Consider the following 13466-nt stretch of genomic DNA (forward strand, 5'->3'; position numbering starts at 1 on the left):
ACGTACAACACCGGGGGTTCCAGGGATCAGGCATGAGTGACAGAGCTCTCCTCTGGGGGATGCGGAGCGACTCAAAACTGCAAGGCTCGCGGCTGACAATACAAGCAACTTTTAGAATGCAATGTAGGTTGAACCAAAACTTGGGAAAAAGTTGTTTGTTTTTAATGATTTGTTGAATGGAAATGGAGGCTTCACACTGTACTCGAGGCGCTCAGTGGCTGCAGTCGCGTGACAGCATTTCTTCTGTAGGCTTCATGCCTACTGCTCTCAGTTAGGGCTTCCCGGCTTCATGAGTTTTACCAAACCTACCGATGTGTTACTATAAATATAACGTGAGTCTAAACATATACTATTCTAGCCAGTGGCGTGTTGATATTGTTTTGAATTTGTTGAATCTGGTATTGGCTATCTATCTGGTCAAAAATCCAATGATATCCTAAATATTTGTTTATTGAAGTTAGTACTAGGTTAGCCTACTATTTTGTGTATTGTGGCATATCTTTTTTTCTTTTCTTTTTTCTATTCTTTAAAGGGCAATATTTTCCTGGGAAATCTTAGCAAACATTAAGTATTTAGAATAGAAACTATTTTCAACAATACAGCAATTGATACCGACACTAAATAGACATGAGGGACATTACATAAATACTGTTTATGCAGGCATTAATCATAAATCACTTAGTACAATATCCGGTTGCATTTTTGTTTGGATTTATGTTGGTTGTGCAGATCATGTACAGTACAAATGGAACCCAGCTGATAAACTGGGCTATATTAAAATTTCTTATGAGCAAAAAAAATATAGGCTATGTGATACTTAATTTATCTGTGTACATATATCTACATTTATAGATTGGTAGACTGACAGACAGATAAGAAAGAAAGATACACAGACAGATAGACAGACAGGCTAAAGCTCTTTGAAAGTTTGGTGTCTGAGGAGTGAAGAGTTTCTACAGTCACATTTTATGTAATTTTGGCCCATTATGGGAAAACCATAGATCTAGTAAGATTGAATCAGAAAAGCAAATTGAATCAGAAAAGTCCTAAAATCCCTAATACAGGTTTTTACAATAAATAGTATTGTCTTTGTCAAGACATCATAATGACAAGCACTGTATCAAAGTAATCAATTGTCACACACTGTCCAGGGTTTGCATGCTTGTTCTCTGCCTATGAAGGCCTGATTGTTGAACATTCATGTACAGTATTACTTCAAATTCTTCCATTGACAAAGAGGGCTAAACTTAGCTGCTAACTAGAGGTCTCCCAAATTAGGCAGGGCGAACAGGCAGGTCCTCAGTGGTTATCTTCTCTCTGATGTCTCAGTGTGGACCTTGTGATGGCAGGAGAGAGTGCCGGTGCACGAGAGTTCCTCTTATCTCGGTTCTCTGAGAGCAATAAGAGCATATCAGGCGTTTCTCACTGCCACTTGTTCTTTGTCTAAAGCTGCTCATTAAAAAAAAACTCCAGATGCCTCTGGATGTTTGGGATAACATTATCTCAGATGCCATTCAAGGTTTGTGTTTGCAATAAAGAAATAAATAATAAGAGAATATTACCTCCTATATTAATAATGTCAATATATTAATGAAGTTAAAACTCTGGGTTTGGTAAGATTTTTTTAATGTCTTTGAAAGAAGTCTCTTATGCTTATTACCAAGGCTGTATTTATATGAATAAAAAACCAGTAAAATCAGTAATATATTGTGAAATATTTTTACAATTCCAAATAATCATTTTCTGTTTTAATATATATATTTAAAATGTAATTTATTCCTGTAATGGCAAAGCTGAATTTTCAGCAGCCACTCACATGATCCTTTAGAAATCATTCTAATATGCTGATTTGGTACTCAAAAAAAAACATTTCTTATTATTATCAATGTTGAAAACAGTTGCGCTGCTTAATATTTTTATTAAAACTGTGATGCATTATTTTTTCCAATATTCTTTGATATTAGAAAGTTCAAAACAACAGCATGTATTTGAAATAGAAACATTTTAAATGAACATCATAAATGTTTATACTTTCACTTTTAAAGAAATTGAATACATTTCAGATTAATAAAGAATATTAATTTCTTTAAAGAATTCTAAACAGTAGTGATAAAATTAATAGACACTTAATTTAAACAGGTGACAATTCAATCCAAGAATGCATTGTGAATGCATGATATAAGCTTATTTGTGTCCATAGGGGAAGCCGATTAACTCTAACCTTTTGTTAACCCTTTTTCAGAATCAGCCAGGTTGCAATTGGACTCTTGGACCAAAAACACATGATTATGAATTCAGTTTTCATATAATCACTATCCCAGGTCCCTGTGCATGATCCAGATGAGGCACCCTAGAAGAAAGGAGTCTAGAAAAATCTTTTAGCCTAAGAGGGGACTATATTAGCCCTGTGAATCATTGGAGGCCTGGCATTCTGGGTGTCCCCTTACATGCCATATAAGTACCCCTTCCTCCCCCCTCCCCCCAATGCCATAGTGCTATCGGTGTCGGCAGAGGGGCAGCTATTCTTAGGTTGTCTGTCCAGCTCATCCGAGTAGGCAAGAATCCTCTTCCTCTGGCTCATAGCTCTTCTCTGTCGCTCCAGTTAGTTTGCAGTGTATTCGGGTGGGCCTGAATTAATTGTTTTACGCTGTTACTTTGACCCTTTTGGCCTGCAGTTTTTTGACGTTTTTTTGGAGAGGTGTGAGTGTTACCTTCCTTTTACACTTTTTTCTTCTTCTTCTTTCAGAGGCTGTTTGGCACGTGCCCCGCCCCCTCCCAAATCCATTTTCCCCATCCGTTTGGAGAAATTTTGTTTGCTTAAACAATACACAGGCTTTTTTGAACAATGACTTCTTACAACGTGTCACTCGCTGGACCTTCGCCTTGGGGCTTCCGTTTGCAAGGAGGCAAAGACTTCAACATGCCCCTCACCGTTTCTAGGGTAAGACCCCAAAATCCTGGCCAAAAAGACAGCAATTCATTAGTTCAGCACTGTTTACTCATATCTGAATCTGTATCAATGAGTCTAATAGATTTTATTGATGTTTTCACAAGTACAGTATTGTCTGAATGAGAGCTTTAAGCATTTCACTCCAATATGAATTCAATTTAATTCCATGTCAGTTTAGACATTCCAAACCCAATTCACTCTCTTGTTATAAGATTTAAAATATGATCTATCATAATATTCATATATTTACTACAATATGAATTGATAATTTGTTCATTCATTGTTATCTTGGTACTTGATCTGTTGCTGATCCAGAATTGTTTGTTATGTTGGTTATATTATTCATCATATAATGATAATGAATATGCTTCTTCTATATTATATTATATGATGCTACTTGATTTGGAAACTTTTAGAGGGCATGTCTGCTTGGTGTTATAAAGAAGTGATTGGTGTCTTGGTGTGAAGTTTGTCTTTTGGTGCGATTTGATATTGTGAACTGCTTTTCATTAATGATTTTATATTCTTTCTGCAATGCTGCTTTATTGGGGAACCTTGGGGAATCCATATTTACAGATGTACAGTATTGATTGTAGTGTGTGCATTCAGTTCATTACACTCAAATCGATTTATCCTCGTTCCGCTGTTATTCTTGCGTGTAACATGAAGCCTGATGACTAATGCTTTTCTTAAACATCTAGCTCTGTGAAATTGTACAAGGAATTCAGCATGAATGAGTTCAAAAGGGTGTTTTAAGGGCTTTATTTTGGGAGTGGTGTGAGAAAGGAAGGTCAAATATCACAGAAGGGCGAGATGTCATCATATTACTGTAACGATTATATCTCTGCAAAAGTGCAAATAGTAGATCTAGTAGAAACATTCTACTCGCTGAAAGGATAACGACAGCCCAGAGAACATTTGACCTGCGTTTGACCATGAATTTATCGGTTATCTGCGTGATTTGTGTGAACATATGCACCTTCCTATTCTCAGATGTCTAGTGAGGACAGATTCACTGGCCCAGTATGTTGCTGGCATTCAAGGGTCTTGAAAAAATAGATCCTCTTGTGTAAAAAATGTCAGACGGTGGCAATACACGCCACAGAGAGATGATGCACTGCCATTTTGTCACCTCTGCCAACATAGCCTGCGGTCAGGAAGAATGTCTGTTTGGTACACTATCCTAGCTGGCCCACCGAATTAGTCATGTTACAGTGACGTAAACACCCTTGACAATATCCTAATGCACATTGGAACCTTCTGACGTTTTTCTAGGCCTTTTATTTGCAGAATTTGACAGCTATTTGGCCTCACTGTACTAGTTTCTAAGAATATCTAAATCAAGAGGTGTGTGGCAGGTCTGTTTGTCTTCCCTACAAAGACCAGTAGCACAGGGCCTAGTCAGTTACTGTAGAGTGACAGGTGGGACCTAATACTTACTTTTGTTCTGGCTGTCGGGTGGCTCAACAGGGGGGCTTTTCTATAAAAGCACCACACAGGTGTGGTGGCCTGCTGTAAAGGAGGCAAGAGGTGCTCGGTTATTCTGTATTTGAATCAAGACGTAGATCTGCTGTGAGTATCACATTAGTAGGTCTGAGGAGGATTCGTGTAACTTAAGAGGATGAATGTTATTCGCCAGCCCACAGGAGACAGACAGCCTGGTTGCTATTTACTGATCAGCCAGTGAGAATTCCAGTTCAGTCCCGGAGAGTTTGCTCTGAATGTTAACACATGCGATACTGTATTTGACCTGTTCTGGGCTGTTGAGACTGAGATGTTTTTTTTAAATAATATAAAATATGGGTGATGCATTAAATGATCAACAGCATGTAAATATTTAGCAGCACAACTGTTTTCAATATTGATAAGAAGAAGAAAATAAGCACATTATAATGATTCACGTGACACTGCAACAGGGCCGTGCACAGACATTTTGGGAGGGCAGGCACTCAAGTTAAAAAAAAGGCACCCCTCTTATAATTATTTATTATTAAAAAGTAAAGTTACATATTGTTGATCATCTTTTACACACTGTAGGGCTTTTGTTATACCAATTACCAATAAATGAAATCAGTATCATTATCATTTAAAATCATTTAAATACCATTTACCTAAAGGGGGATGGCAAGTTGTGATAAGTGAATCATAGAATTATTCATTCAACCGATTCGTTCAAACTGGCTAATTCATTCATATCCACTGACTTTATGAATGGGTCATTGAATCATTGACTCATCTGATTGTGAGTCTATGAAAACTATATTGTGTTATCACAAAATACAAGAACTCATACAAGGGCAATTCATATATTGAAAGTTTGGGTGCATTTTTGGTGGCATTTCCGAACTTGCATGACGTTATTTTGCGTCAACAGCAGATTAGCTTGTTTGTTATGAAGCCTAACGGAGGGCTATTGCCTAAGTTAGGCTGGCTGTATCGAGATGTTTTAATAGTGGTATAATTTCACAGCGAAGATAAACAGTGCCGAAATTTAGCGCAGACACGATCGTCTGGCTGTCACCAGGTCTGTGAGACGTGGATGCTGCTCGTCTGCTCTGCAGAGCGCTGTGGTGGCTGTCATGGGATTTCGGAGAGTGGGAGGGGCTTGTTTGGTCTCACATAATTATTAAGAATAAGTTTAAAGCTTCAGGTATATATGATTTTATGCAGATCCCACATTTCTTTTTTTATTTTGTTTATTTAAAACTATACTTCTATTTTGAAATCAATCAGTATTCCAGACTGATGAGAAGTATTGTCTTGTTGGTTTTGTTTACATACTTAATTTGACAGTGTTTTGAAGTGTAGGAACTTTTCAAATGTTTTTATGCGTAACAGACGATATACAATTTACATTTTAACGTTCTTGGGCTAATATGCTGGTCCTTCTGAATTGGGTGAAATGTTGGCAGATGCTCCTGTTTATGTGCTCTCATTCAGCGCTATAGGTGCTGAAATGAGGATTTCTTTTGGCTGAGAGCAGCTCAGACTGTAACAGATGGCACACAGAAAGCATGAACTTGCAATTCAGTTCAAACTGAAAGCAGCAGATGAGGGATATAAATACCTCTGGGTGGTTTGGATGAAAAGAAACTGCTAAGGAAAATAATACTTTTATCATAGTAATTAAGCAACAGGGTCCTACTTTATTTTAAGTGTCTATGTACTATGTATGATACAATGCACTTTTTGTGTACATACATACATGTTTTTATGTTGTACTTATTCGGGTATTTAAAAATAACTGAATGTTATTAATTTCTGTAATCATATCTATAATTACTCACCAAACCTGCCTCTGACCTTACACTGTACAAATTATTGTAGCAATTAGTTGACACAACTTAAAATGTAGCGTTTCTTTTTTTTCTTGATATAGCTCAAATATCCAAAATGTATTGACTTTTATTATATTGACTTTTAATATCCCCGTGGGATTATTCTTTTTTTTTCTTTCAGTGAGTTTCAACATGCGTTCACACATAAACAATGTACACAAATGTAAAAATCACATTCATCACCAATAAAATTCACCCACACTCATTTAGCCCCTCCTGCTGCCCAATATCTTGGTTTGTGTGTCTGTTGTTGTCTCTAGCTGTCTAGTGTGTGAGCTTTGTTGTGTATGTGGTTTTTATGTTCTGCAGAGCAGGAACCTGCTGAAAATCAGTTTTATACTGAGCCAGGCCCGATTGTCCTTAATCTTTTCCTGTTTTAAAAATATAAATAAATAAATAAATAAATAAATAAATTTCTGAGACCTGCTCAGATTTAGGCTACTCTGCACAAAAAGACTAAACTTTTAAGGCAGCACAAACACGTTTTTGAGTTGAATTTGACACTTGTTAGTTAGTCTAATGTTGAATTTTAAATTGTGATAACTAATTGCAGCAGTGTTTTTATATTCCACCCCAATAGCAGCAAACATTTAGCAATACATGAACAGAAAAAGTACATTGTACCCAACAATTTAAGGACACCTGTATAAAGTGTGACCAGTGACATTGGCAAATGGCAGAAATGGCTTTGGAAGTTATAAAAGGTCAACTGTTTAAATTATCCTAAAATTGAAGTCACTAGATGCATTAAAACAATACCGGTTGAGAGGTTTTTAATTTTAATGTAGCTATAAAATATGGCTTATAATAAATCAAAGCTTGTTTTAGCCATTATAGCATCTACAATATAGCACATCTTATGACCAATAGAATTCAATATAATGAATGAATATAAATGAATCAATAGAATTCTGTAAGGAAAGGAATGGAGGGAGGTTGGGACCGCGAGTATAAAAGAGGAAAGTTATGGGGTTACCCAGCACTTAATTACCTTATGCTTATACTAATGTTCTGTGACATTTCATTTGACACTGTGGTGTCATTAGAAACATATTTGCCTCTGAAATGAAGTTACATTTAAATGTCAACATTGATGCACTGTTTAGGATCTGCCAAAGTACTTTGAGAATGTCTCATCCGGTGAAGGGCACTTGCAGTAGCCTTTTAATAAACACAGCATATTATTAACATATTATTAAAGCTCTACTGGTGTCCCTTAGAGCACCAACTGGTGGAATAGTGTTTGTATTTGGGTGGTCAGATATGGAAGTTTTAAATTAAGGTTCACTCCCATTCACATGGTATTCACTGAGCATCCAGTTAAAGCTTGTGAAGATTGAGTTTTATGGTTGGCCTGAATTTGATCTGCATTAACACTACGGGTGTGTTGGAATAATGACACACATGTAGCTGTCTCTCACTTGGACGGCATTCAAAGTTTATTTTTTTTATTTTTTTAGTTCTAGAAATAGCACAACACCCCTGATGAGAGTGTTCCCAACAGTGTTTATTTTCATTGTGGCTTTCCAATACTGGACTGCTTATATGACATCTCTCCACACGCCTCTAATAAGCTGAGGGAAATTGTACATTCCAGTCAGTCTTCAAGAAAATTTATGCTGGCAGATGAACACAAATCTACTTCATTTTTTAAAGCTGATTATTGCATTCTCTGTTCCCATGAGCTAGATTGCATAAAAAGGGGCTATATTAGTCATGTGTCATGTGTAATATATATTTAACTGTATTTATAAATTGTTTTATAATATGTATTTTCACTGGTTCCACTACAAAAATGTATATTTATTTTAGCAACATATACCTTTCGAAGTTCAATATTTTTCTTGAAATTAATACTTTTATTCTGCAAGGTGCCGCAGTTTAAGGAGTCCAAAGATAAGTCTAAGTTCCAATCCAAAGGTATTTGAGAAAAGAACACAGTGTAACAGTGTGTCCACAAACAAACAATAGCCGACAATGAACTGAGGAAACACAGGAACTTAAGTATTCAATGATAATGAACTAAAAGACTAACAGGTGTGATGATCAAATTAAATGCCATGATAACTGATTAGAGCAGGAAACATTAACAAAGACAACAGGAAATAATGAAAGTGAACTAAAAGTCCACGAAAATTAAACTAAACGAACATATGACTAAATATGTGAAGGACACATTAAATTGATCTAAAGTAATTGAGCAAAAAAGTTTATATAAAAGATTATATTTCAAATAAATGCTGTTGTTTTGAACTTTTTATTTATCACAGTATCCTGAAAATTGTTTTTATCACGCTTTCCACAAAAGTATTAAACAGAATATTATTGATAATAAGAAGAAATGTTTTTTGAGCAGCAAATCAGCATATCAGAATGCTTTCTGAAGGTTACATTGAGGACTAGATTAATGATGCTGAAAATTCAGCTTTGTCATCACATGAAGAAACACCATTTAAAAAAAATTTAATAAAAATGTGGTGCAAAACATTCTGTGCAACAATGTTTTGTTTATTTGATTTCTGTTTCTGTGAAATATCCTTGGTTCAAAATCACACTCCACAAAACTGTACATTAAACATCAAATATCTTATTACAAACTGAGGTTGTGTCGCTTCGCACATTAGTTTTGTGTTCATTGTGGACAGACAAATTGCTTGTCGCTGTAAATATCACACTAGGTTAGGACTTGGTGTCATTCTGTTCTGGTTCACTAGACTAATCTGATGTTGTTTGTACACACGTCATAAAGAATGCGAATGTATTAAGTCAGGAAACAAAAATACTCAAAACGCTCTTCATGAAGTTTGAAAATGAGTCAGTAGAAAGTTGTGTGATTCTTAATAGTGGTGTAAATAATGTTAATATATAATAGTCTCTCTCAGATAGTCCCAAACCAGTAGGCAGCAAGTACCCAGTCTTGGTGTGTGCCGTGAGAGCCTGAAGCTGGTGCTGCTGACAGGCAGAGCTGTTTTTAGATGGCTTCTGAAGGTCAAGTCAGTCGTGCTGAAGAAGACTGTTACATACCAGCATCCACCAAAACGACATGCTTTCTTCCAGCAATACAGAAATGTGGGGGGGGGGGGTAACCAAAGCTTGTTCTCTGATAACTCATCAGGTTGGCTTTGATGTGCTGTGATTGAAATCTTGCTCTTTTTCACATGTGTTTTATTCATTTGCTGTCGGGCAGGTTTATATGAGGCTCTTATATGAGGGGTGCTACAGCAGGGGAGGATCAGGTCGCATTGCATTCATATGGTGTCGGATTCTTTTCGGTCTTGTTAGCATAAATGAGGCCATCTGGTTAAGTACTCGGGCTTCAATCATGAGTAAGTATTGCTACTTTAGTCTTATGTAACTGATCAAGTCTTCACCATTTCAGATGTTGACACAACATGACTGTCAATTGAAAATATGACTGGTGTAGATCTTAGTGTGTTCACTTAGAATCTGCAGAGAACAAGGATATACTAATTCAAAGCTTGCCTTAAATAACTGGTTTCATCCTCATACTTTACATACCCGGAAAATTATATATATATATTTTGTGGAACACACAGAAAAGAAACATTTTGAAAGCTGTTACAATGAAGTAATTTCAGCACAGTAATTTGATGTACACTACCATTAAAAAATGTGGGGTCAGTAAGATATAGATAGAATAATAAGAATAATTCTATTCTACAATGACGCATTAAATTGATCAAAAGTGACAGTGAAGACATTTATGTTAGGCTATTTGAAATAAATCCTGTTCTTTTAATGCTATTTTATCCATCAAAATGCTATCCATCAAAGAATCCTGATTTTTTTTTTTGTGGTTTCCACAAAAATATTAAGCAGCACAACTGTGTTCAACTGATATTAATAAGAAATGTTTCTTGAGCAGCAAATCAGCATATTAGAATGATTTCTGAAGGATCATGTGACACTGAAGACTGGAGTAAAGATTCTGGAAATTCAGCTTTTTAAATTTTTCATAAGGAATTGCATTTTAAAACATATTACAATAGACAACAGTTATTGTATAATGTGTCACAATATTACTGTTTTTGCTTTGGTTACATAAAAGCATTTTAATAATCTTACCAACCCCAATGGTTGTTTATGCTGATTGAAATAGGATATTCCCTGAGAAAGAAAAAAAAAATGGTGGGATTTAATCAATTATCTTGATTTTATCCATAAGGGGTTGAATAGATCATGCAAAGTGGAAAGATTACAATCACATTTTGCATTGGAATGATGTATAGCAATCATGCACAAGACAAGGAATATTTCTTAAGAAAGTATATTGGATGTATTTTGATTTCATGTTGACTTATTTTGATGTACAGCAGATCTGTCCATCCATCCAATCAGCCATCAAATTTCTCTCTCTAGATTTCTCTGAGTCCTACTTCCCTCATGTGATTCACTTGACCCACAGAAACAGCTCCTTTGTGCTGTTGTGAGTGCGCAGGAGATTTGAGCTGACATATCAGCCACTCATTCATCCAGGCATCAATTGGAATGAGCTGAGAATGGGGAGTTAATGCAATGTTTTGTGTGCCAGGCCTGGTAATCCACCCCCAGTCTCTCAAAGCCTTTGTTTTTCCATGATCCCTTCCTTTTCCTTCTGCCATTAGTTTTGCTAACCCCAGCACAAAGCAACAGTATCATGCATTCCTTAAAACATGTAAATCTTTATCCATGTTTTTTTTTCTGACATTAATGTTTTATACGATTTTACCTAATATTCAGCATAATTTAATGAAGCCTTAAAGGGATAGTTAACCCAGAAGTGAAAATTCCGTCATCATTTACTCACCTTCATATACTTCCAAACCTAAATGACTTACTTTTTTTCCCATTTAATTTGTAGTACAGGTCAGAAGTCACTTTATGGGGATGCACATGAACACTACCATCACAGTGGCCTTTCTAAAGGTGACAGGACACTCCCCTTGCTAGATGAGGCAATTAGACTTGACATTTGTAGAGGAAGACAACTCTTAAAACAACCGCAACACTCTAGTGGCTAGCACCCATTTACACAGACACAATTAGAGCAGCTGTCAAGCAGGAAAAAGATTGCAATTGCTACCCAATGTGGGTAGTTATAAGTACAGAACATTTGTTTTTGAAGGAAGGAGGAAGAAGCCTGCCATTTAAAGCTATTTTGGATGCATGTTCATTCCAACCTCGATTTAACCAAAGGTTGGATGGACATATCGAGATTTTTGTTGTTGTTGCTAAACCTAGTGTGGCTTATTCTTACAGGCCTGTACCTCAGTACGCAAACAAGACAGACTTCAGTTATTTGTGAATTTGTGCCAGAGTATAAGAGCTCTTCAGTTGAACTTGAGTAGGTTAATTATTTTGAGAAAAAGATGATCAAATACTGTGCCATGCATTCTGCAAGAAGGGCAACTACAATCTGACATATTTGCTCATGAGCTTGTGTGAAGTGCCTGGATATATAGTTCATCTAGGTGTCAGATTGCACTGATCATGTTAAGCTCATCCACAGTGTAGACGTGACCACAATAGTGGAAACACAGCTGTCACATACCGATACATTTTTAAAGGTATTACACACAGTAGCCACACACTGCAAGGCATTCCTCTAACAATGGCACTGTTTTATGAGACACCGACTGATTATCAAACCCAGATTGAATCTGCAGTTTGAGTCCACATTTTTTTTCCGATTTTTGTGTAAAAATATGCATAATGGATAAACATGATAAAATAAGATAAACTCAGCAAAGAGTACTACACTCTTATTGAGAGTTGAAAGCATAATCAAATTAAAATCAAACCAAAATACTTGATAACTGTCAAGCAAACACTCAAGGGGTGCAGTCAAACATTTTGTGTTTGTCTAATAATGATCAGCTTTACGCTAGTAACTAGATATCTTTGATTATTAGTTGATCCCTATGTTATTATGCCTTGTCTTTGATGTGCCAGAATGAGGGTCGGTTCACACAGAACGCATTTTGCTGTTAAAAACGTGAGATGCAGGTAAGTAGAATGAGAAAACCGCAAGGTCTAGAGAAGTGTTCTTTGGGTTTTTTTAAGTTGCATTTCTTGAGCGCTCCGTGTCATGCGCGAGATGCTGCAAAAGAGTTCAACGGTTAAAGATGTCTGTCGTGTTTACATTGAAAAACAATGGAAAAATAGCGCAGTGGAATAAAAAAACATATTCTGTGTGAACGTCCCCTGAGTCTGTATCAGATGCGAATAACAACAGCAGCAATAAAGTTTCGGGCCCTGCTGAAAAAACCAGCATGAATTCCATGTTGGTCCAGGCTGGTTTATATTGGTTAGAGCTGTCTAGCTGGTGGAGCAGCATAGTCATGCTTTTCTTAAGCAAAATGCTAGTGACCAGCAACCAGCATCCTATGCTGGTCCCAGCATGCAAAACATACCTTATACTGGTGACCAGCAGGGGCTGGATTTTTCAGCAGGGGCCACATTTACCATTGCTTGGCGAATTATTATTATTATTATTATTATTTTTTATTTATTTTTTTGGGCGAAATCCAGTCAATTCAATAGACATCCATGCGATCAGGAATTTTGCTTGAGGGTGAAAGATTTCACCGCGCAGATCTCGCAGCGGGTTCAAGTTGGTCACATGGATTCACTGCGTTGACCAACAGAAAGCTGATTGATTCGAAAGTGGCTTCAGGTTAGCTGTACATACATTGTTACACTATTGACAATAGTCTATGGATCTTTATTGTGACAGCACCTTAAGAAACAAAACCATTCATGCCCATTTGCACACCTCACAGATTGCTAAACCAAGTGGATTTTGAATGCAACTTCAAAAAGTACTTGTCTAAACCACTGTGGGAGAAATTACTCATTCACACGGCTAAATTTTTATGGCCACTTTGCCAAACTTGCCGCGCCAAATATTGACTCATTTTAATTACAGACAAAATTTGGCAAGTTAATATGTACCTATATGTTTGACCAATCAAATTAGAGAAGTGGAACTAACTGATATATAATGGGATTTTATAAGTGCCTCTAAGTTTTGTCTCAACAGTATTTTCATTGCATCATACATTGTATCCACATAGTGCATAATCATGTTGTTTCACCTGCTCTACTGCTCCTCTCCATCTGTAAGTCTGATATTCCTTCTGGACCCTTTGCTGGTTTGTCCAAGGTTCAATCTAGGC

General features: G+C 36.5%; 1 protein-coding gene across 9 annotated transcripts in view; it reads left to right on the plus strand.

Moving 5' to 3' along the window:
* Positions 1-13466, plus strand: part of ldb3a (LIM domain binding 3a) — a 41660-nt gene continuing 28194 nt past the window's right edge. For 4 of the 9 annotated variants that reach the window (XM_084391038.1, XM_084391043.1, XM_084391039.1 and 1 more), the window contains exons 1-2: positions 2522-2622; positions 2747-2941. In XM_084391038.1, coding sequence (XP_084247164.1) covers positions 2846-2941 — 96 coding nt within the window. In that variant the 5' untranslated portion in view covers positions 2522-2622; positions 2747-2845. Of the gene's footprint in view, positions 124-2491; positions 2623-2746; positions 2942-13466 lie in introns of those variants that run through there. The other 5 variants (XM_084391036.1, XM_084391041.1, XM_084391037.1 and 2 more) reach the window with 4 other exon arrangements.

This window comes from Rutilus rutilus (assembly GCF_951802725.1).
Source record: "Rutilus rutilus genome assembly, chromosome: 20".
Classification (NCBI taxonomy): Eukaryota; Metazoa; Chordata; class Actinopteri; order Cypriniformes; family Leuciscidae; genus Rutilus; species Rutilus rutilus.